Source organism: Macrobrachium rosenbergii, chromosome 53 (assembly GCF_040412425.1).
Source record: "Macrobrachium rosenbergii isolate ZJJX-2024 chromosome 53, ASM4041242v1, whole genome shotgun sequence".
NCBI lineage: Eukaryota > Metazoa > Arthropoda > Malacostraca > Decapoda > Palaemonidae > Macrobrachium > Macrobrachium rosenbergii.
Window position 1 is genome coordinate 3,657,824 of NC_089793.1, and position 24,278 is coordinate 3,682,101.

Sequence of the window (24,278 nt, forward strand, 5' to 3'; positions counted from 1 at the left end):
ATTTAGAAGATCTATCTCTCTATATATATATATATATATATATATATATATATATATATATATATATATATATATATATATATATATATATATATATATATATATATATATATATATATATATATATATATATATATATATAGAGAGAGAGAGAGAGAGAGAGAGAGAGAGAGAGAGAGAGAGAGAGAGAGTCATGTCATTACGTAAGCTACGAAAACTTGAACATCTAAAATCGTTAAAAAAATTACCTATGGTTATTTTCGCATTACATAAATAATAACATGACATCAAGCATAACAATTATAACAGTTACCAAACCTATCAACCGCGAGGCACTACTGTCAAAAATATTCGCAACCCACCTTCATTTTTTTTTCAAAATACCTAAATAACGTCTTTACAAAAAAAATGCAAACGTTGAACAGTTTTGAACAACTGGGACTGATGACTGTCGTGGAGGATGAACCGCTGCTTAATAAATATTTGAGTTCATCGCCTTAAATTTTTTGGGCAAGAAGAAGTCAATTGCTGGCCCACCCATGACGTCACTTCCGTTAAAACGCAGCAGACCTTCCTGAAAATTAAAATTACATATATATATATATATATATATATATATATATATATATATATATATATATATATATATATATATGTGTGTGTGTGTGTGTGTGTGTGTGTATGTATACACACAAAAATATATTATATATACATATATACATACACACATACATATCGCAATACCGATATTCACGTCTTCAGCCTTAAGTATATTTTTTTTAATTTTCATTTACCGGCACCGTTTTAAAAGAGGAATCAGTGAAGACTTCGGTCGGGACATAATCTTGTATCTAATCATATCTTACGTAATAAAACATCATTTCTTTATCATCGAATGTTATCGCTTATCACTCACAAAGCCCCCTTGGAAACCTGCGTTCCAACAGCTGCTACAATATCCAGCGGTGTTTATCTCCATTATTTAATATGCATATCAACACGACTCGAATGCACTCTGTTGTAGAACACTGAAATGTTGGCTACAACGAGCGTATTGTACGTGGCTCTGTCAACTCTGATGGTTGCATTCACACAAAGAGTTCGTTTTTGGTTTTTGTATTTTATAATTTACTTACATGTTTATCAATCTATTTATTAATTTTTTAGTCTATTTTTCCTTGTCTAATGACTGAGGTCTGCTTTCTGTATTTCCTATTACCTTCCGCTGCTTCTTTCGAATGAACACCATAATATTTTTTGGAAGCTTCTTGAATTTCAAGTCAATGGCCCCTTTGGTGGGCTTGTTCCATATGAACAGGGTTCATAGTCTGAATAACGATAATAATTATTATTTGATAGGGAAGTAAATAGGATATATCGACAGTGAAACTGTCTTACTTTCCTTTAACGCAAATATATAAACAGTTTATGCCTTACATTGTTTTACAACATTTACCAAAACCTCCTGACAGTTGGTCGTGCTTGAGAAAGAAAGCTGGTCACTGCAGAATTTATCATTTAACTGCTGAAATGTGACCAAAAAATTGTCTTAATTTCCTTATAGCCAAATATACAAGAAGTTCACGCCATACAATATGTTTTCAAACATTCAAATTTTCAAGGCGGTCGGTTGTGCTTGCGACAAAAAAGTGGCTACGCCAGAATTAAAAATCAAACTGATGAATTGTGGATGATTTTTCTGTGTCAGAAAAGTTCCTCAACGTTACCCAAGTCATATAGCTATAGCAAGGGTTCACAAATTGTTAGTATAAAGCCCCGGGTCCTTCCATTCTGTAGGCATTTACTTTAAATGAAATTGTAGGAAGAAAATATGAAATTGGAAAGGTTTTGCCAATCGTGACGAGATTCGCCGCCTGAAATTATTTCAAACGAGTCAAACACAGGAAAAGGTTTATACAAGTGCTCGCCAACTTAAAACACTTAATGTCCCCCCCATTTTAGAGGAACAACAGTGTCTTTCCTATTTACTCAAAAGGTAGCTGTCACTGTTTATCAACTTATTTTAGCTTCCACTGATTAACTAAAAGTGATTGTTTCCTAGAACTGAACTGATTTGACATCGTCATATCACTGACAAATGTTCATTCTTCTTCTTGTTATTTAACTCACAAATCTGAAAACTACTTGACACCTATAAGGAAACTGTCATTATAAAATTTAGTTTCATTTGTCATTTTCAAGAGAAGGCCGGTGGGATGGGCACCTTGATATAAGCAAAAAAAAAAAAAAATTGAAACGGGAAAAGAGTAGGTTTTGACTCTGAACTGAAAATTCGACTCTTCAAACTGACAATCTAAATAGGGAAGAAATAAGAAAATATCAAAGTTGGCTGGATGACGAACCTAACTATCTCTGGGAACTTTAACACCAGCAACTGAATGTGGGAAGAGGCTGCCTGTCAGGTATTACAAGCCGTCTGGTCTGAAGGGAATACTAGGTGAAAATCAAACTGTGGATGTGGACATCAAATTTAAACAATACTTCAAAATGAGTGAATGAAAGAAAATCAATTGCCCTTTGACGAAAGGGCAATGTCAAAAATCCTGTACGACTGTATCAAGATTTCCAAAGATAAAAAACACGATAACAGGTATCAGAGGACCGTCGAGTGGCCCGTTGTCCACCAAAGTTAATTAAAACTAGACGTTTACTAAAATTAGGAAACTAGGTTTACTAAAATTAGAAAGCTATGCATCGCTTTAACTATGACTCCTTGAAGCATAGTCTAAATATGCACTAGGAAGTTAATTCTCTATGAAGATCTGTCATGGTAACTTCATCCCCCGTTGGAACTGGAATCCGGAATTTAGGCCACAGGCCAAGCACTGGGACCTAAGACGTCATTCAGCGCCCAAACGGAAACTGACAGCAAGAAGGTCTCTGAAAAGTGCAACAGGATGAAAACCTCGCTGTTGCACTATGCAACAATCACTAGGAGAGGGTAGAAAGTAAGACGGAAGAAAGAGAATATGAACGGAGGTACAGTAAAAGGAATGCAAGGGGCTGCAGCTAAGGGCCGAAGGGACGCTGCAAAGAACCTTAACTAACCCCCTGCGTAGTTCATCCCCTGTTTGTCCTGGGTGTACTTGTATGCATATAAATATAACTAAGTATATGCAATAGCCCAGACGTACAATACAAATACACACACGGCTTGACTGTATATTTAGTGTCATGGACACCTGGTTCCAACTAATCACTCGTTCCCTCCGGAAGGTTTGATGACCAATCGACATCAGGACAGCCAAAGGGTCGGAGGGCATGACCCCTGGCTCTTGAAAAGTGACAGCCCCGGTCCATCAATCTGTCAATTTTGCTGTTTTTCTGAATTATCTTTAACATTTTCGCTGAGAGGCCGTTTCCCTTGGAGGAGGAGGAGGAGGAGGAGGAGGAGGAGAGAGGAGGAGGAGGAGGGAGGAGGAGGAGGAGGAGGAGGAGGAGGAGGAAGAAGAGGAAGAAGAGGAGGAGGAAGTTGAAGAACAGGAGGAGGAGGAGGAGGAGGAGGAGGAGGAGGAGGAGGAAGAGGAGGAGGAGGAGGAGGAGACAACGCCCACAACCTTTAAATTAAATGATCTGTGAGTTTTACTGCATCATAGCTCAGTTGGATGGAATAAAGCCAGTTGCCTTGCTGAGTGACAAGAATTTACTTAACCTGGCATAAGTACTAAGGAGGTTTGCCCAATGGATAACGCTAGCATGCAATTCCAGAGAGAGAGAGAGAGAGAGAGAGAGAGAGAGAGAGAGAGAGAGACTGGTTATACATACAAAATCACCTTACATATATTTTTTTTTCAAATGATGAATTTTGATGAATTATTCTTTAGGGAAAAACCATAAACAAACCCAAATGCAAAACACACCTGTACTAATCTCATGAGAGAGAGAGAGAGAGAGAGAGAGAGAGAGAGAGAGAGAGAGAGAGAGAGAGAGAGAGAGAGAGAGAGAGAGAGAGCATTCGAATTGGCTAATCCGACCATGTTTTAAGTGGCGATGGAAGAAAAATCAAATGCACGAAAATCCTTCAGACACGAGTGCAATCTACATAGCAACCAATAATAATAATAATAATAATAATAATAATAATAATAATAATAATAATAATAATAATAATAATAATAATAATAATAATAATAAATCTCCGTCGAAAAGAATGGCACTCTGTATACCGTATAAGCTCAACGGCGTATACAGAGTCCCATTCTTTTCATCGAAGTTTGCCTCAGACAGGGTCTCCTTCCAAGATAATAATAATAATAATAATAATAATAATAATAATAATAATAATAATAATAATAAACTACATTTCCTTTTACACTTCTACAGGGCCTTGACATCATCCACACGACTTTTCGCCCGGCAAGCAAAGGAGAGAGAGAGAGAGAGACCTGCTGCCTGCACAGCAGAAAGGAGTCAGCATGTTTGACCGTTCCTGTCACAAGCAGAATATCGCTTGAATTCAGCCGAGTCCGCCATTCCCCAGTCACAAGCACAAGAGATCTTCTCCCCCCCAATTGCCATGGAGCAGAGAAGTGCACAGGTAAGAAGAAGAGATGTTTGACAGTTTGTTACATCATAAATAAGATTGTCCTTGAGAGGTGGATACTGTAATATATATATATATATGTGTGTGTGTGTGTGTGTGTGTGTGTGTGTGTGTGTGTGTGTGTGTGTGTGTGTGTGTGTGTGTACTCCATCACACCATTTTTCTCTTCCGATATGAGGTTGTTAGCCCGATTGAGATAGGCACTGGGTTTGCAACCTCATTCAAAAGATAAAGAAAGAGTAACACTTTCTAGAGCCCCAACAAGAGAGAGAGAGAGAGAGAGAGAGAGAGAGAGAGAGAGAGAGAGAGAGAGAGAGAGAGAGCATCATAAATGAAATGTTTTATTGTTACTTAAGCTTATCAGTCAGTGGATTACTTCAGCGGGCATCAGGGTCAATCCCTCTGTAAGTCTCTCCGCCCAAACTGCTCAGTTTTCTCGTTCCTTCTGAGGTAAGTGGACACTCCCTCCTTATTTTTTTGCAGTTTACCTAAGGATGGAGACTCTCTCACTACGTTCAAGAGAAACATTATAGTTCCTGTCACGTGTTTTGAGTCTCCCACTATACTCTTGCCCCTTCATTGTTTTATGTTGGGTATTAAGTTGGGTATAAGTGTTTGTCACTATGCTTTGAAAGGGGTGTATAAGTTCTTATGCTTGAAAAGAAGAATTTTTGGTAGTTATTCACGAGACTTGCGTGTTGAAAGTTTTTAATAATAATAATAATAATAATAATAATAATAATAATAATAATAATAATAATAGCGAAGGGTATTCATCCTCGACTCAGACGGTAAAGTATGAAAGTAATGACCTTGTTGTGTTTATATATACAGGGTATATACCTTATATATATATATATATATATATATATATATATATATATATATATATATATATATATATATATATGTATATGTGTGTGTATATCTATATTATATATATGTATATGTGTATATCTATATTATATATATATATATATATAATATATATATATATATATATATATATATATATATATATAATACTAACATTTAACATAAGCACATACATAAATACCTGTGTTAATCAGTACGCAATAACGTATATATTCTATGTGAGCAATAACGTATACTTTACCGTAAGGTGAAACTAATGCCCGTTATTCAACACTTCCAGTTTTGTCTACCTTTCCGATTCCATGCATTTATTATTTCTGGCGTTGTTAACTATTCCGTTCTTGGTTCCAACCAGTTTGACCAACTGCACAAGAATTACTAAAATGCATCTGAGCTACAGATAAACTAACAGATAAATTAACATCTGATCTACATCGATTCACTCTTCCAGGAGATGACGACTCTGCAGGACGTAGCTTACGTCGTCTGCTACGGCCACTTTCCAGACTCTGGAAGCAGAAGCCATAACAATCCACCTTCCAGACAGACCAATGACGTCCAGGCGTCAAGCCGAGGCGCCTCAGAGTCTGCTGCTGCGCCCCCTGCTAAAGCTTCTCCCGACTCCCCCCCACCAGGGTCCTCCCCCAATTCGACATTCGACGAAGGGAACGCCCCTCCTGACGAAGCGAACCCCTTCGCCGAGGACGAGGGCAACCCGTTCTCCGACGAAGGGAATCCCTTTGACGACGAAGGAAAGGACGAACAAGAGGCCAACCCCTTTGGCGAGGATTCGAACCCGTTCGGGGAAGACGACCCTGACGGAGGGGACGAACGCCCTCCGAAGGACGGGGAATCGAAGCAAAACGACGCCACGATTACGGAAGACGCCCCGCCACCCACGACTGAGAACTCGGTACCCGATGCCCTGACGCTACCACCTGACCAAACTGATTCTGTGCCCCCGACGCCGAGTGCCCAGGACCTGCCGAATCCTCTGGCGGACCCGACCTCGCCCCTCGCGACGGCCATGAAGCTGAGTGACAAGAGGAGGGTGAATCCCTCTCACGCCAAGGAAATCATCGCCGAAGCTTTTAACGTGACGAAGTTGGACCTCAACAGACTCGTGGAAGATACGAGGAACACGAAGGTAAGGCGTTATATTTTGCACCTGTCTGGTCTGAGAATTTAATAATAATAATAATAATAATAATAATAATATCTGAGAATTTAACATACATAGGACAAAGCTAACGCGTCTAACAAAGGCATCAAAAGCAAGTAATTACGACTCTAGGCTAGAAGCTATTTTCTGCAATTTATAATTACACTTTGCCCATACGCAAATGTCATTATGAATAACTAGGTCAACTACAGACTGTCTGTACGAATATGGTGCACATTATACATCTAATACGCTTTTGAAATGTTACTTAAGGTTTCCTATTAGAACTGTAAAGTCCAGTGTTCACATTGTCAATTTACTTCTAGGCAAAACTGTGTGTGTGTGTGTGTGTGTGTGTGTGTGTGTGTGTGTGTGTGTGTGTGAGAGAGAGAGAGAGAGAGAGAGAGAGAGAATGTTTGTGTGTGTGTGTGTTTATATTGTCAATTTACTTGGCTGAGAGAGAGAGAGAGAGAGAGAGAGAGAGAGAGAGAGAGAGAGAGAGAGAGAGAGAGAGTGTGTGTGCGTGTTTATATTGTAATTTGGCTGAGAGAGAGAGAGAGAGAGAGAGAGCTGAGCAAAATGTGTGTGTGAGAGAGAGAGAGAGAGAGAGAGAGTGTGTGTTACACTGTAATTTACTTAGCTGAGCAAAAATGAGAGAGAGAGAGAGAGAGAGAGAGAGAGAGAGAGAGAGAGAGAGAGAGAGAGAGAGAGTGTGTTTACACTTAATTTACTTGACTGAGCAAAACTGAGAGAGAGAGAGAGAGAGAGAGAGAGAGAGAGAGAGAGAGAGAGAGAGAGAGAGAGAGAGAGAGCACAGACATTTCTTTTGATAAAAAAAAAACTATAATTTCCCTCTTGCCGGTATTAGAGAGAACAAGGACACTGTATACCAAAACACCATCAAGATATAAAAACAAAATTTAAAAAATAACCCTAACAGATACGACGACCTAGCCACAATAAAAAGCCCATAAACAGTTTCGAGATCAACATGTTGTCAGAGTACTTCCGTTAAAAGTATCTTTCCCAATGACGTATTTCCTGTTATGAAACTCTACAATTGATCATCCAGGTTGTCATTTTTGCCACGTGACGTACACATTTAGTAACAATATTTACGCTGAAGAGTTTGTGTATAAGTATACAATATGGCGGCCTGTACCACCAAACACTGGCGCATTCGTATACATTTGTCAATGACCCATACACACGATCACCTTCGTGCCCTTATGCTGCAATGCAATACTCAAACCCTTGCAGCTTCTTGCAGCAGGAAACGGTACCCCAAAATTTAGGGCATTATGCTGCCCAAATAAGGTCAGGAACGGGACCCCACTAATTGCAATGCGATATTCAAGCTCTTGTGGTTTATTTTAACACGAACCAATACCCCAAATTTAGCAGAGAACTTCACTATTATTATTATTATTATTATTATTATTATTATTATTATTATTATTATTCGGAAGATGAACCCTATTCATATGGAACAAGCCCACCACTGGGGCCACTGACTTGAAATTCAACCTTCCAGTGAATATGGTGTTTATGGTGTTCATTGCAAAGTAGCAGTAGAAGGTGAAAATTGGAAACACAGAAAGATGTGATCACTTATTAGAAAAACAGACAAATTAACAAAATTAAACCAATAAATACGTAATAATTTAACACTAACACTGAACCATTAAAGATGGCAGACTGTTCCTCTCCTTTCCTTTCCACATAATTAGGTAGAACGTTCAATGCTGCAGTATCTTTTTCCAATGCAATCAAGAGATAACTGCTTTCCATTTTTGTTTCATCAGGTTTCCCCAACAGTCGAGTTGCTACTCGAGGAGATTCGAACTGAGGGCCTCCCTGTCTCACCCCCGTCAGGTAGGTACTGACGGAACGAGTCAATCTCTCTGATAAAGATTCAGTAATAATAATGATTACAATAATGAAAAGGACTATAATGAATAATTATGAATATGATGACGAGCTTTCCTTCACTTTCATGATCCTCCTCTTATCCATCTGTGAAGACACAGATCCTACCAATGAAGCAATCCTCTTTAACGAACAGTCCATTTGAAGAAAGCCTTTCTAATCAATCATTCCTACGAAGAAAGCCTCTCTCACCGATCCTCCCTATGAAGGAAGCCTCTCTAACCAATCCTACCTATAAAGAACGCCTCTCTTAACTAATTCTCCCTATGAAGAATACCTCTAAAACCAATCATCCCTGTGAAGAAAGCCTCTCTAACCAATCCCTCCTATGAAGACAGCCTCTCTAACCAATAATCCTTGTAAAGAAAGCCTCTAACCAATCGTCCCTATGAAGACTGCTTCTCTGGCCTATCCTTCCTATGAAGAAAGTCTTTCTAACCAATCCTCCCTATGAAAGGCATCTTCAGCCAATCTTCCCTACGAAGAAAGCCTCTCCAACCTATCCTCCACTGAATAAAGCCTTTCTAACCAACCTCCTGACGAAGATAGAGACATTAACTGATCTTCTAACCAAGAGTCCTCAAACACCCCCACCCCCCTTGTAAGGATAGGTTTCCCAAACCTATCCTGCCTATCTAAGACTCCATCTTGAAGCGGCCATCTATTGCAGAGACATACCCAATCCTATTCCTGAGAGCTAAGGTGGGCCAGGAGGAAAAATTCACGAACTTCAGCAGCACGTCTGCGACGAACACCATCGAACAATCCCTTACACTGCAAGTATCCTATAAGCATCGTTACACCTGTCAAGGCATCTCTTGCCAGATTCATTTTATGGATAAAGTATTCCGTGCACTGCACGGCTTGATGGCAGTTTGCTCTATTTTATTCACTCTGACCAGGACTCAGAACTAACTCTATTTTACTCTAGTGACTCTGTTTTCTTATTTTTCTTGTCAGGACTATTCAGAATATGTACAACGATGTTCTGACGATGGAAGTATGGTAAGTTATGAAAGAACATGTCTTCACGTTAAGTTCAATCAGCCTAATCCTATTTTCGTAATAAAATCAAGTTAATAACGACCAGGTTATTGTAAAAAAATTCATATTGACGCTATTAAACATTCTCTGAACCTGATTAAGCTCTTAAATGCACTACATAGTATGATATCTTAGCAGAAATACTTGATATGTGATTTCATAATAGTCAACTGATAAGTTATCATGAAACTGCCTTCACTCGCGATAAAAGTTACAAAAAAAAAACCTCTGATTTTTACGTTTGAAAACTGTGATTCATAAAGAGTAAAATAACCATATACTGTAAATATTTGATTAGTTAAAACTCGCTGCATTACCATTTGAATTAAAAACATTCACTCTATTTTTCTTCAGGAGTGCCAACGTTCTACCCTTAGAAGACCCCCAAACCCCTCCCAAACTGGACCTCTTGGGAAGAATTATGACAGGCAGCATAAGATGGAAGAGAGATGATTCCAGGTATGAATGATGAGGGTTATAGTGTCAATTCTGGAAAGGGATAAAATACCTCTTCTGAAAGGGTTAAAACAGAAATTCTGAGAAGCGTAAAGTGCCCATTACAATGAGGATAAAATACCCATCCTGAAAGGGATCAAATGCCCTTTCTGAAAGGGATAAAATGTCCCTTCTCAAAGGGATAAAATGGCCCTTCTCAAAGGGTACAATTTCAATTCCGAAAGGAAATTCATGTATTAATAATTGTACACTCTAAATGCAACATAACACCATTTGTGCACTATCTATAGAAAATCATTTAATATATAGGAGAAACAATAGCCCATTTTCAGTCTGTCCTAAATTGCATTATCTCACATTAACCAACAGGATACTTGGCTCGAAAATTCTATCAAAAAATGGCTGCTTAAGAACCAAACGCCCTTGATCCAGTGGTCAAGAATGATAAATAGAAACTTGAAAGCCTATGCACACAAATAGGCTGTATTTTTCTGTCTCTGTATAAAATATGTTTCATAACAGTTTGCATCCTTAACAAAAACAACAACGACACGCAAACAGGGATATAACTTGATTACAAAAACTGGCTGTGGTATGAACTGCTAACAAGAATTTCATTTCCGCAGGTCTGCCAAGATAATGAAAAATGTGAAACCCAACAATGAAGAACATCAGCCTGACACAGAACAAGAGACCTCGCCTGACACCTCCCGTCAAACACCAAGTCCAAAACCTTCACACGAAGATCCCACCAATAAAATCATCATCGTTACTTCTGAATTACAAAACGGAGATGCAGTTGACCACGACAGTCCTCACAGCCAGTCTCTTGACAACTCAGACTCGATTTCAGTCTCGTCAGAGCTGTCCAACGACCCCATTAAGACAAGTACCCCACGGGGTAGGTCCTCCAGCCTTCAACACTTGGAAGCCACAAACCTAGGAGACAGCTCTCCTAAGAAGGGCTTCAGGAGTAGTTTCAGAAAGAAAGCAGGTCAATTTCTTCGGTCGAGTCAGTCAAACCTTAGGAAAAGTAACCAGAGCCTTAACATGACCGACTCTGCATCGCCTGACCTCTCAAGGAAGCCCTCAGATGCGCATTCCATGCAGTCAGACTGCAATGAAGTTTCTTATCAAGAGAGTAAATTAGATCGCGAGCACTCAAAAAGCTCACTTAGCATATCTTCACTGACGAAGAGAACTTTCAGTATGAGACTATCTAGCAAGAAAGTATCAGGCCAAATGAAGAGGTTCGCATCAGTCCGCGTCAAAAAGAAGGACACCCCTGATGGAGCTGTTCCATATATCAGTGAGCCCAACACGCCTGACCAACAGCATCACCATCTACAAAATGAGAGTCCTGAACAAACAGATGGCGTGGCTTCCCCTCCTGTGGAACAATCTAACCCATCTGAAAATCACATAGCACTCTTAGAAATGACGAGTCCCAAGCCAATATCAAAGGGGCTGCCCACTCCCCGTCCCATGAGACCATTCAAGAACCTTAAAGCTTTGAGTATCAGCAATGACGCTAAGGGCGAGTTCATCCCAGTGAGTCCCACAAAAAAAATCCCTACGGAAAAGAAGGCTAGGGTCAAGATGCCAAACAACCCAGAGGAAGTCCAACAGTACCTTACACGCATTGGGAAGGAGCATTTGCAAGCAGAGCGCATAGCATATGCGAACGTTCCTCTAAAGGTATTTATACTGCAGTCATTCTTACACTACTTCACTGCACGAAAAATTAATTTATGTATATTGCTTGTGAGCGTCATAACACATTATAAATGATACTTTATGTAAATAATTTTCAATAGCATATTCACAGCATGGCATGTACAACTCAACGAGGAAACGCTGAATCTATCTGTCAAGTAACTGGTAGTTTTTCTTTCACTACTGACTTTAGGATATAATTGAGATGAGATACCACAACTGAAAATGTTGAGATGATAGAAATGAACTTGATTCACAGTTATTGTACTGGAAAATAAACTTTTTTTTTTTCCAACAGGGCACTGTGAGAGAGTGGGTTAAAGAAGGCTGGATTCCTATGACCATAGTTTCCCCAAATGTTAACGTGGTAACAACAGAAATGGGCAAGAAGAAGAAGACAAAGAAACAGACGATAGATGAGACTGATGCTGCAGCAAAGAGCGAAAAAGAAGTTAAGGTTTTGTGTAAGATGCACGTCAAACTGGCTCTCCCAGTGCCATTGGAGTCAGAGCTCAACTGTTCAGCCTTCGAGAGTTACAACTCCACCTACACTAAGCTGGTCAACCTCAAAGTTCGAACTATGGTAAGAGGCATTAAGGATCTAGGCATATGTCATTACTAAAAGTTACACATACATATATACATGCACATCTGTGCATATCTGTGCATGTGTGTGTGTGAGGGTATCATAGCTCAATAAATGAGCAACAGAGTCATGTTCACAAGCCCTGTTGTTCAATCCAGGCCAGCCACCAACCAGTCAAGCCAGCTGTGAATGGGTACCAAAGACAGCTAGGGTCAAGACAAAGAATTGGAAGGTTTCACCCTTATACCCCTTCCTTTTTAAAAGGGGAAAAGGATACATGGTGAAAAATTTAAATATATATTTTAAAAAGTCATTTTTACAATATGAATAGTTTCACTGGGACAGACAGAACCTAATGGGGCTGCTATATCACACCTACAATACACTCAGAAACTGAAGATTCATTTTCGACAATCTAAGAAACAAGAAACCTGACCAAAAACACCAACAGTCATACAACTATACAGGTTAAACCATGGATGGAGAAAGAAACCCTGATACCTCACTTGTTCCCTACAGGACGACTTGACAAACTACAAAGGAGATGTTGGCGTGGTTGGGAACATTCTCCTGGACCAACTGATCTTCTTCTCACGCGTCAGTGTTTGGCACCAGAAACTGGTCTCTTGGTTGGTGTTGGCAGAAAAGAAGCCTTCCGATCCAACTCTTCTTCTTCCATTCCTCTTAGCGATTAAAAACGGTCTTCAAGATGGTCAATATGTCACTGCACAGGTACTTCTTTATGCACATTCAAGTTTTCTTTGCTTTGTTACTGTCTGCTGACATGTGGGCTTCAAAAAGAGTTTTGTTCCTAAAATTAACTGATGCCTGTATTTCCTATGAGCCTTTGTGAATTCTCAGGAGGCTTGTACAATAAAAATTTGTATTTGACAATGTTGCAATGATTTGACCACACGCTTCCTAACACCTGCAGAAGCTCAAGATGGGAGAATCTCTGTCGAAGTGGGTGAGGTACATAATGCCTAACGAGTTCGAAACGCTGCATTCATCCTTTCCTTGCAATTCACATCTTCTACACCTGCCAAGGCTTGAGCATTTCCTAAGGTAAGACATTCGTCTGGAAAATTGCTACTCGCTAAACCACAACTATTGCTACTAGTACTACTTCACCAAACTGGTTTGTATACTGTCTTGGGGTCAAAGAATAATCAAAAGGCTTGAGAAACCGTTTTCTGTTATTATGTTTTCACCTGGCCAGGGTTTAAAATATACTATACTACTACTGTTAGTAATACCTGTACTTCTATTTCTCCACCGGGCCATGTGCACCGGGGCTGCTGCATAAGTAGGCAACTTGGGAAACTTGCCATAAATACTGCATGTTATAAAAAAGGCAGGGGTTGAAGAGGCTGAAAGATGCCATGCAACCATCCAGGCAGTTAAAAAGGTCCTCAAAATGTTGTACTATACTGCATTTGGTAAAATTCATCCTATACTGTCTTTGAGGAAAGTCACCTTAAATTGTCTCTTATGAGAGTCATTCCACAGTCTTTAGTTAAAGTCATCCCGAAATATCATTCATGAGTTATCCTGCATAATTTTAAATGAAAGTCATCCCAAACTGGCATAAGATGAAAACCACCAATTATCACTGATGAAACTTACACAGTATCACACTGTCAGTTACAAGTCATCCAGTATTGTCCGTGGCAACATTCCAAATTGTCTTTCATGAAAGCAGCCCCATACAATCTAGCACAGCAGTCTCGCACCATCTTCAACAAAAGTCAACGATGTTACCAACATTTTTCGCAGATGTTTCAACACCATAGAAGAGGACAACGACCTCAGGATCCTTTTCGAGAGGGAAATGAACCTGATCAATCTGCCCTCACTCACAGAACAACTTAAAGGAGCGCTGATGAGGCACGCCGAAATATGGTAAGTTTCTCATGTGTACCCTCTCCTCATCATACCTAAATTTTACCATTTTTTTCTCTCTACATAATTCTTGTAATCTCAATTTACTTGTACCTTCAGTGATCACTATATGTGTGTATAAAATAATATATATATATATATATATATATATATATATATATATATATATATATATATATATATATATATATATATATATATATATATATATATATATATATATATATATCACGTTCTTGACTGTCCACATGCTGTAACACTAACTATATTTATGAAACCTTCATTACAAGGATTGAAGCACTGAATAAGGAACCGCTTAACCAGAAGGATTCAAGTCTTAATCTCGAGGGCATCGGGGCAACTGCTGACGAGGCCAAGTGGCATGATGATCTCCGGAGGGCTGCACACCTGTCAAAGCCCATAGATGACTTCTTGGTCATCTGCGTCTACACCTACCAGCCTATATTCATGACGTAAGCAACTGGAAACCCACAGACTTTGAACATTCTATTGTCGATAGCTCACAATTCTGATGAATAGCCCTCCACTCGACCCTGAATCATGTTGTAAAAAGATTTAACACAGCTGACACACTATCTTCAGATGATTAGTCCCTTCACTATCACTCAAACAAGTCAGCAAGTTACTCTGGATATGGCCAGCACTGCTATCACTTTGACATCCTGGAGGTTTTTTCCCAGCAAACCAAACCACACATGATTTATTCCCTACTCAGTTGAGTCGATTCTAAAGTGTTTACTTTCCATCCATTGAAAGGCTCCTTTAGTGTGAGACTCTACATGTCAAACTGGAAAGATGAAGTACAATCAATGATATCAGCACGGTTTTTCTTGTATGCAACATCTTAGGCTTCCAATAATCAAGGAAAGGTAATCATGGTTAATGCTTTAACTTCCCTGTGCATAATTCTCATGACAGAATCGGTGCAGAGGTAAATACAAAAAGTACATAAAAAATAAATAAATATGCCGACTCCAGAGGAAAAGGAAGGCAACAGGCCCCAGGAAGGCCTAACCAAAATTAAGACCCCTAAAATAGTCTAAAAAGGAAAACATCCAGTTATGAGAGCAAGTATTTTTACACTCCTAATATGCTAACTGATTCAATTCTCTGACACTGTTTTACAAAACCTGCTGTTCTATTGATGGAATTTTTGCTTATATAAGAACTAGCAACTAAATTTCTTAAGTGCATTACTGATCTGTCTACTGCATCCATGACACTCAATCCTTTCTACAGGGAAATGTCCGTCGACTACCTATACTGGGTCCTGCCAAGATTCCTAACAGCTTCCCTACACCTCATCATGAAGACGCAAGGCTTTCCAGTCAGCAAAATTAGGAGTATGCCTAAGGCCTACGTTCCGTCGGCCGCCCAGGCAGCCTGGAAGATTTGCAGCAACATCAGTGGGATTAATAAGTGAGTACGGCAAGAACAGTTAGACTCAGAGGAGTGAATAGGTCTTAGCTTACAATTTAAGAGAAATGGCAGTTGAATGCAAATATTGGAAGCAAAAAGACCTTCATTCAAATTGGCATGAGTGAATTGTACAAAATTTATCAAACTTGCAGGTTTCTTGGCCCCTTCAGAAGTAATATCATCATTGCACATAACTTACTTCAAAATTATAAAAAAAAAAATATAGAAAGAAAGACTGACTAGCCTACACTTCAAGAAACTTACACAGATGATGCAACTAAATGACTAGAGTACTCAAGAGAATTTAAGACGTTCCTGCTATGGTCAAATCCGAATTTTACTTTATCACTTACGCTGCTTCATGATGCTTCTGTTATAGCATTCAACAATTTTCTACATACTGTAGACACACCTCTACTGAATATTCCCGTTACTTGATCATTACTCTGACACTCATTGCAAATAAGAATTTCCACTGACAAGTTCAGTTAATTCTCTCAGCAGCTTCCATATAAACATGAAAGCACAATTTAAAAAACCTTAATATATCTATATGCTTATCTTCTATAATAATGAAATACATACACACTTATCTGACATATCCTGGCTATACCTTACGTTTGTCTTTAGATCCTTTCATTCTTGACTGATCTGACAAAGCCTCACATTATGAATCATAAACTACATGAGAGAGAGAGAGAGAGAGAGAGAGAGAGAGAGAGAGAGAGAGAGAGAGAGAGAGAGAGAGAAAGTATTTTCAATGGCCTCAACAGCAAATAACTTCACTTGTCACCACAACAGAATCGGCATTGAGAGCAAACTCCCCATCCACCTGATCGAACAAGACTTCCGAACAGCCTACTCCAACACGGTCCTCCAGTGGCTGACCCTCAGCGTCATGCTGTCATTGCAGGAGATGGAGAACGACCTCCAACAGGAGGAGTTTGTCGCCACTGATCCCGTCAAGGGCTACAGCCACTCCGCTGTCAGCATGGTCGATATACTTAAAGCAGTAAGTGCAGTGAAATTCTACATACGGGCAATTTTTTCTTAAGATTAGATGGCTCCTAAAACTGTTGCATTTCTGGCTCTAAGTTGGTAAGAATTGGTGTGAGTTCTGTTTCTGTAACTCTTTGCTCAACCTCTATGAGCCTCAAGAGGCTATTGGGCCAACTGCAGCTGGCATTTCTTGCTGGTCACAAAATTCATCTTCTGCCTTTTAATCATTAGATATGGGTCCCTGGCAACACATACCTTTTCTTTTCCAGTATTAACACTGAACAAATAAGTGTAAAAATGTGTAAGTTTTTACCTATAAATGCACACAAAAGTATGCTATGCTCTTAAACAGCAAAATAAATCTAATCTAGGCACCTTCTTTACAAGGACATCCCATATTTCTTTCCGACAGATCATGTCTCGTCTGCAAGAACTCAGCTGGCCTGGAGGCATAAGACCTGGAGTCAACACACTGACAAGAATAGCAAAGCAAATAGTGGTGCTCGTAAATTACTATACAGACAAGATTACTTTGACTTACACCTCAAGAGATTGTAACACTGGAAGGATTCCCACGGAAGTGAGTAGTTTTGAAATTTGGCATGAGTGATCAGATCAGGTATAATTGGATGACAGTTCATTGCTGATTACAAGCTTTACACTTTGTGAACAATATCAGTTGCTATGGCGTTGAAAACGCATAATGACTTCCTTTTTCACTGTCATTAAAGCTTTGTGTATTACACCTTCTGATGTGTAAGGGAATTACCATGTCAAAATTATGCCTACATACCATCCTTCCCTGAAAATAAATCACAATTGCAGGGCCAATTCATGATATGAATACGTGTTCCAACTTAGTAATGCAATGTGACCATCAATGCAAGGTGACAGTTCTTGCACACTACAAAATTACTCATGGTTTCCACCCAATTTCTTACTTCCCTAACAAAGACACCACACATTCAATGTACCACATTTACTAAAAAGGCATGCGTGGTTGTCCGGAACGTGGAGCACGTCTGCGACGAGGCCAGGCAACACCTGACTACTCTGGCCTCCTGGGCAGAAGAAGAAATGCAGGTGCAGGAGGAACTTCCTCCTGACGAGGAAGCTGATGGGTTGGAGCTGAAACTAGAAGGTCGAAACCAAAAGCTTCAAGAGCAGATTGATTCTGCAGCACAGAGGCTACTGCAGAAGGTAAACCTAGTTCTGTTTTTCCAAGAGGTTACTGCAGAAGGTAAATCTAGTTCTGTTTTTCCCAGGGGTTACTGCAGAAGGTATAGTTCTGTTTCTCCCATAAGTGTCGTCTGCTGTTTATGCAGAGATTTATTCTCATGAAGTATTTTGAGGATGAATAACGTTCTGAAAGTCCGCAGACTATCAAAAAAACTACTATTAGCACCTAGACCTCAGATAATTAAACTTACATACTGTACTGAACTGTCAAAAACAGTAGCCGTCCATTGACTGAGAAGAAATCAAGTCCTTAAACCCATGAGTCTGTGAAAATTAGAAATTAACTAATGTTATGTTCTGTACAGTGATCTGTCACCTCCATTTGGAATTCATGATGACTGAACCATGTAATATTTTAAGTTACTGAAATAAATTACCCAATATCGTGAATACAGATTACTAATTACTCTGTAACTTTACCTAATACCTTCCTGATACTGTCCAATCCTCCCATTTTCTTTATTTCCAGTGCCTACCAGACCTAGAAGTGATCCTGAAACAGGGCGTGAGTGCTGACAAACCGGATTATGTCATAGAGCATATGGTATCCATATTGCAACCCATCGAAGACCGGCTATATTTTGCAGAATCACTCCTGTTCGAGTTGTGGAACCGAATATTCAAGGAAGCTGAGAACCTCATGCTGAGATTGCAACAGGTGAGAAGTTCCCTGGCATGTTATATTGTGGAAGTCACCTTTACTGGACACAGTTCTGAGAAAGTTGTGTACGTTATTTCTGCACGTCAGCTTAAAAAACAAATCAGAGACATTTCAACAAAGTTGCATTCTAACCTAACTATCCCCTTACCTAACTTAATCTATCCTAGGGTGACGTGCCCTGACCTGGCCTGGGGGGGTTTTGCTCCTCCTGAACCCACGAATGTGATATCATGAATAACAGTGTGACGTTTGCCCTAATTATTCTGCAGGACTACCTAAATGACAGAGAAATGTTATTTGGAATGTGCTTTTTGGAGGCTACACAAAGAAAGTAGGAGAAAGTGGTGCATACACTGAATGCATGCACTGAATTTATAGAGAACCGGAGGGTAGACAGACACCAAGTAGTAAACCTCAATGTATCATGGCAGCAACTTCTGAGAACTCTTTTATTGCAACATTTTGAGTTAATTGCCCTTTACCTCACTGTGCTGTATCAACAGGGGCAGCAAAGACAAGGGTACCTCTGGATTCCCATATATTTATGAATATAAACGATGTAAGTTCTTCTCTGAACATTCTCTTTTCTACAGATCACCTTTCCTTTTCAGGGTCAGTGGAGAAGTGATCTAAGAAGACTCGAGAAGTCTCTCAGTACCATCTATAGCTTCCTTACTGACACAGAGAAAGTGGGATTCCAGCTGCCCAGTGAGGCTGTGCAAGGTAACAGGAAAAATGTATAAACGGTTGAAGAATGCAAAAGACGGGAATTAGCTAATGAAACATTATGCCAGTGTCATACACTTGATATTAATGACTTAAAGAACATTAAGCCAGCACTATTCATTATAGGATCCTCAGCTGGAATATAATTATTAAAACAATGGCCTAATGTTGCAGAATACGAAAAGCTCATCGACTATCTTAAAATGTCCGGGGCATCGTCTCCAGCGTTAGTAGCCATGTACTACAACGAGCGGTACTTGGAGCAGTGCAAGGAAGTGGATGCCAAAAACACCAACGTTATCATCACTAATGTGAGTTATTCGACATTTGCAAGAAGAGACAATGACTATTATACCCTGCTAAGGCTACTAAGTTACAGTACATGCACACGAGGTTTATCAACACTCGATGTAACCATTTAATTCAGATTTACTGCCTTAGGACTTGAATACATTTCAAAACTATTTCTTGGTCTTCAGTCCAAAGCTTCTGGTAACATCAACTTAAAACTTCCAGGTAACATTCAGCAAAGACGGCCTGAAGGTCTACATCGCTCAAGCCCCTGGCAATGCCCGTGGAGGGGTACTAATTAAGGCTCGTGTCGAGCCTCAGGAGTGGTTCCCCAACGCCATACCCCAAAAGACGAGGCTTGTCAAAGCTGAGCAAGCAGTTTTCGACGAGACCTTGAACTTGTGAGTATAGATTGATGTTCACTTTGAGATGTTTGTCAGGTGTTGATTCGGTGTCATAAATCTTATCCAGTCTTGTTTTAAAAGCATTGAATGGAATAGAAAATTTAGGTCAAAGGCCAAGCGCTGGGACCTATGAGGCCATTCAGCACTGAAAGTGAAACTGACAGTAAAAAGGTGTGAAAGTTGTAACAGGAAGAAAAACTCCCAGTTGCACTATGAAACAGTTGTTCGGAGAGGGTGGAAAGTAAAACGGAGGAAAGTAGAGGAAAGAGAATATGAATGGGTTAACAATAAAAGGAATAAAAGGGGTTGTAGCTAAGGGCCAGGGGACACTGCAAAGAATCTCAGTGGACCGCATGAGGTTCACTGACAGCACTACTTCACGAGGTTCACTGACAGCACTACTTCCCTACCTCGGTTTTAAAAGTAATGGCCAATCTTATCTCTGACCAAGGAGTACTACTCAACCTCGACTCACTGCTAAGAATAATACTTAGAACCTCTTGCCTAATTCCCTTCTCTCAGCTACGAGGTCCACCACGATGGCCCCCACAATGAAACAGAGGAGAGCGGCGAGGGAGGTGGGGTCCTGATCCTTCAGGTGAGAACGCCCAAACTCTTCATGGGAAGTGTCGTCCACTGCGAAGCCATCGTCCCCCTGGCGACCGTTCCCAGGGTTAATGACGAGACCCGCCACACAGTCCAGCACCTGAGGCTGCCTCTGACCAGGCCTTGGAGTTCCAAGAGTGAGTTCACTTTTACATATTTCTTTGATGAGTGCTAGTAGTGTTATGCAATAAACTCTCCTGCCAATGGTAATTAGGTCTAGATTTGAGGTGTCCTTTAACCAGGCCTTGGCATATCAACTATATTTCTTCATTTTTTTTATATCTAACAAAGCAGTTTCTTCCTGTGAGTATTCCCGCAAGCACAATTAGATAACAAATCCTAAATCAGATGGTTAATAGGCCTAGCAAACGTGACTACCTTTGACAAGGCCTAGAGTTGCAGGGCTGAGTCAACTGCTTATAATTACCGTTCCCATTGGTTTCCAGCAACTACTGGTTACAACATTAGCCAATAAATTCTCCCTTCAACAGTAAACACGCCTAGCATCTGAGACTGCTTAAAACATGGTTCCGGAAGTTCGGAGGTCATTAAACTGACCTTTTGAACTCCCTTCAAAAGTAAACAGGTCAACCATCTGACAATACTTTCAACACACCTCTGGAAGTTCAAAGGTCACAGGGATAAGCTCTTCAAATCATGTTTAAATCGTTATTTTTTTCAGTGGGTTTTCATCTGGGACACAGTGACTAGGCTACAGTGGATTACACACTAATTCTCTATCCTAATCTTAACAACTGAATGTCCTTGGAATTTCTAGAATTCTCTCTGCATCTAGAGTACTGTTCTTGACCCTAAAATTTCTAGAATTCACTTCATATCGGAATCACAAGGTACTTGACCGTGAATTCCTCAATTATTGTTTTGCAACAGTTATTATTTTTACATAACTGGCGACACACTGGCCACGTGTCATAGGCATTGGGACCTGTCCCCCACTGGCTGTCAGCCTAAGAAACAGGAGATCAGCGCCTGCCCTATGAGCCTACAGAGGCCAAGGATGACTTTAACTAAGAGTATCACAGTGCGAAAATGTACCAAAAACGGATCACTACATCAGTGCTTAATAATTCATCACAAAGCACAATTAATACAAGCAACACTTTTAAAATTACTAGGCAGTCTAATTGAATATGAAAGCCTATAAAATTTAGCTTCAACTGAATTAATTACCAACACTTTGTCCTTCATCTAAACTATATCGAATTCAAATCCCGCCATCTTAACCAACTCCCCCACTCCCTTTCCAAACCCAGATTACAAGGCCCTCCGGACGCTGAAGAGCCGGACTCAGGACGCATGCGCAGGAGACTTCCTGAAGTTGTGGCACGCGCGCTGGGAAGGCGCCGACGAAGCCCCAATAACCCCGGAATCGATAAAGGCGAACCCGAACTTCATCAGGGCCACAGGTCTAAGGCTCAGCTCGAGGAGAAGGCCCTCCCTTAGGGACGCGTCGGTTAAATAGAATGTAATATCAAGAAGAACGTATATTTTTTACTTTACATAGAATGTCATATCAAACAGAATGTCTAGTTTATATTTTAAATGGACTGTAATATCAAAACGAATGTATATTTTATACTTTAAACAGAATGTAATACCAAAAAGAATGTCTATTTTGTATTCTAAATGGAAGGTAATATCAAACAGAATGTCTATTTTATATTTTAAATGGAAGGTAATATCAAACAGAATGTCTATTTTATATTCTAAATGGAAGGTAATATCAAACAGAATGGCTATCTTATATTTTAAACAATGTAATATCAAATAGAATGTCTACTTTATATTCTAAATGGAATGTAATATCAAACAGAATGTCTATTTTATATTTTAAATAGCATGTAATGTCAAATAGAATGTCTATTTTACACTCTAAATAGAATGTAACGCCAAAAAATTTCTATTTTACATTTTAAACAGAATGTAATATCAAACAGAATGTCCGTTTTACATTCTAAATAAAATGTAACACCAAAAAATGTCTATTTTATATTATTAGTAAATGTAATATCAAATAGATTGTCTATTTTATATTTTAAGTCAAAGTCATATCAAATAGAATATCTATTTTATATTCTATGAAGGAAAAAAGCATTCTGGACCTAAAGGCGGGTGGTCCGACTTTTTAATCAAGTGGGCATTGTAATTACATATGGCATTTATCGGGGCATCCAACTCAGAATCTAACTGCAATGCCCAAAGGGAAATTCCTCAAGTCTCTGTAGATATTGTCCTGTTGTGTATAGCTGAATACTTTCCTTATTTTTTTATCAAGATAACATTGCTCAAAATTCTGTAATTTTAACTATAGGGGTTAAAATACACAATCTATGAAATGTCTATTCTATATTTTACGAGGGAAAGCAGTGTTCTCGACCTTAAGTGGGTCGACTCTCAATCAATTGGGCATTGTAATTACTTAGGGCATATCCAACTTAGATCCTAGCTGGAATGCCCAAAGAGAATTTCTGAAGTCTTTGTATATACGGGCATGTTGAGTGTATGCTTGAATATTTTTCTTTACAAATGCAACTTCCAATTTTGATGAAGATGACTCCTTTGTTTCAGATTACTGCAGTTTTAATTCTAGTGGTTAACAGCACAGAATTTTTGCCATTATTGGCTGCTGTTAAACCCTAAAGGTAATACCAAACACTTTACCGATTTGTGTTCTTAGTTTTTATACAGTGTCTGGTAAACTAAAGAAATCACTTCCTCTGTTTTAAATGACTACAAAATATTAGTTTTATACGATGTCTGTTAAACTAAAGAAATCATTTCCTCTGTTATTAAATTTACTACAAAAACATTTCAAATTTAACGATATGCATATCAACCGACACATTTTTCATTACACATCGACAAATAAAAATACACTTGCTTTGGGAATTTTGTATTTTTTATTGTATCCTCTAAATTCGTAACCTGAACTCCAATATCCTGTTATTTCTTGGAAGCTTCGAGGAAAAATCACTGGCGCTTTCACGAATCTGACTTCTGGTGGCTTTTCTCCAAAGAAGCTAGAACGACGTTCTTCTTCAAGGTTCATTTTCCTTTTTAGTTTTCTGTAAAATTAAACTACTGAGATGGCTATTTGTCCGTCCGTCCGCGCTTTTTCTGTCCGCCCTCAGATCCTAAAAACCACTGAGGCTAGAGGGCTGCAAATTGCTATGCTGATCATCCACCTTTCAATCATCAAACATAACAAACTGCAGCCCTCTAGCCTAAATAGTTTTTATTTTATTTAAGGTTAAAGTTAGCCATGATCGTGCGTCTGGCAACGGTAAAGGCCAGGCCACCACGCTCGTGGTTAAGGTTTCATGGACCGCGGCTCATACAGCATTATACTAAGACCACCGAAAGATATATCTATTTTCGGTGGCCTTGATTATACGATATACAGAAAACTCGATTGCACCGAAGAAACTTCGGCGCATTTTTTGCTTGTTTCATTCATAGCTAACGTTGTACAAAAAGTTCCAATTAAGTCGGCTTACAACGCCCAAGTTACAGCCGTATACTATGGCAAGACAATTTGCAACTCTTCCTCCTTACTAATGAATTAAACGAGCATAATTCACTATAATACTCTACACATAAATTAAAATTTGACACCCGTGCACGAGTGAGATTTCTTAGTATATTTAGGCGCACTG

General features: G+C 39.3%; 1 protein-coding gene across 1 annotated transcript in view; it reads left to right on the top strand.

Moving 5' to 3' along the window:
* LOC136834216 (uncharacterized) overlaps window positions 1-23,511 on the top strand; it is a 24,775-nt gene extending 1,264 nt beyond the window's left edge. Inside the window, exons 2-23 of the mRNA XM_067096511.1 lie at window positions 4,345-4,558; window positions 5,892-6,587; window positions 8,408-8,477; window positions 9,202-9,307; window positions 9,492-9,536; window positions 9,930-10,034; window positions 10,658-11,729; window positions 12,046-12,330; window positions 12,853-13,065; window positions 13,268-13,398; window positions 14,110-14,235; window positions 14,526-14,708; window positions 15,496-15,675; window positions 16,477-16,687; window positions 17,087-17,254; window positions 17,665-17,874; window positions 18,383-18,571; window positions 19,186-19,297; window positions 19,475-19,611; window positions 19,817-19,992; window positions 20,518-20,738; window positions 21,876-23,511. Of these exons, the coding sequence (XP_066952612.1) occupies window positions 4,538-4,558; window positions 5,892-6,587; window positions 8,408-8,477; window positions 9,202-9,307; window positions 9,492-9,536; window positions 9,930-10,034; window positions 10,658-11,729; window positions 12,046-12,330; window positions 12,853-13,065; window positions 13,268-13,398; window positions 14,110-14,235; window positions 14,526-14,708; window positions 15,496-15,675; window positions 16,477-16,687; window positions 17,087-17,254; window positions 17,665-17,874; window positions 18,383-18,571; window positions 19,186-19,297; window positions 19,475-19,611; window positions 19,817-19,992; window positions 20,518-20,738; window positions 21,876-22,084 (4,866 nt within the window). The 5' untranslated portion in view covers window positions 4,345-4,537 and the 3' untranslated portion in view covers window positions 22,085-23,511. The remainder of the gene's footprint in view (window positions 1-4,344; window positions 4,559-5,891; window positions 6,588-8,407; window positions 8,478-9,201; window positions 9,308-9,491; window positions 9,537-9,929; window positions 10,035-10,657; window positions 11,730-12,045; window positions 12,331-12,852; window positions 13,066-13,267; window positions 13,399-14,109; window positions 14,236-14,525; window positions 14,709-15,495; window positions 15,676-16,476; window positions 16,688-17,086; window positions 17,255-17,664; window positions 17,875-18,382; window positions 18,572-19,185; window positions 19,298-19,474; window positions 19,612-19,816; window positions 19,993-20,517; window positions 20,739-21,875) is intronic.
* Window positions 23,512-24,278: the final 767 nt, after the last annotated feature.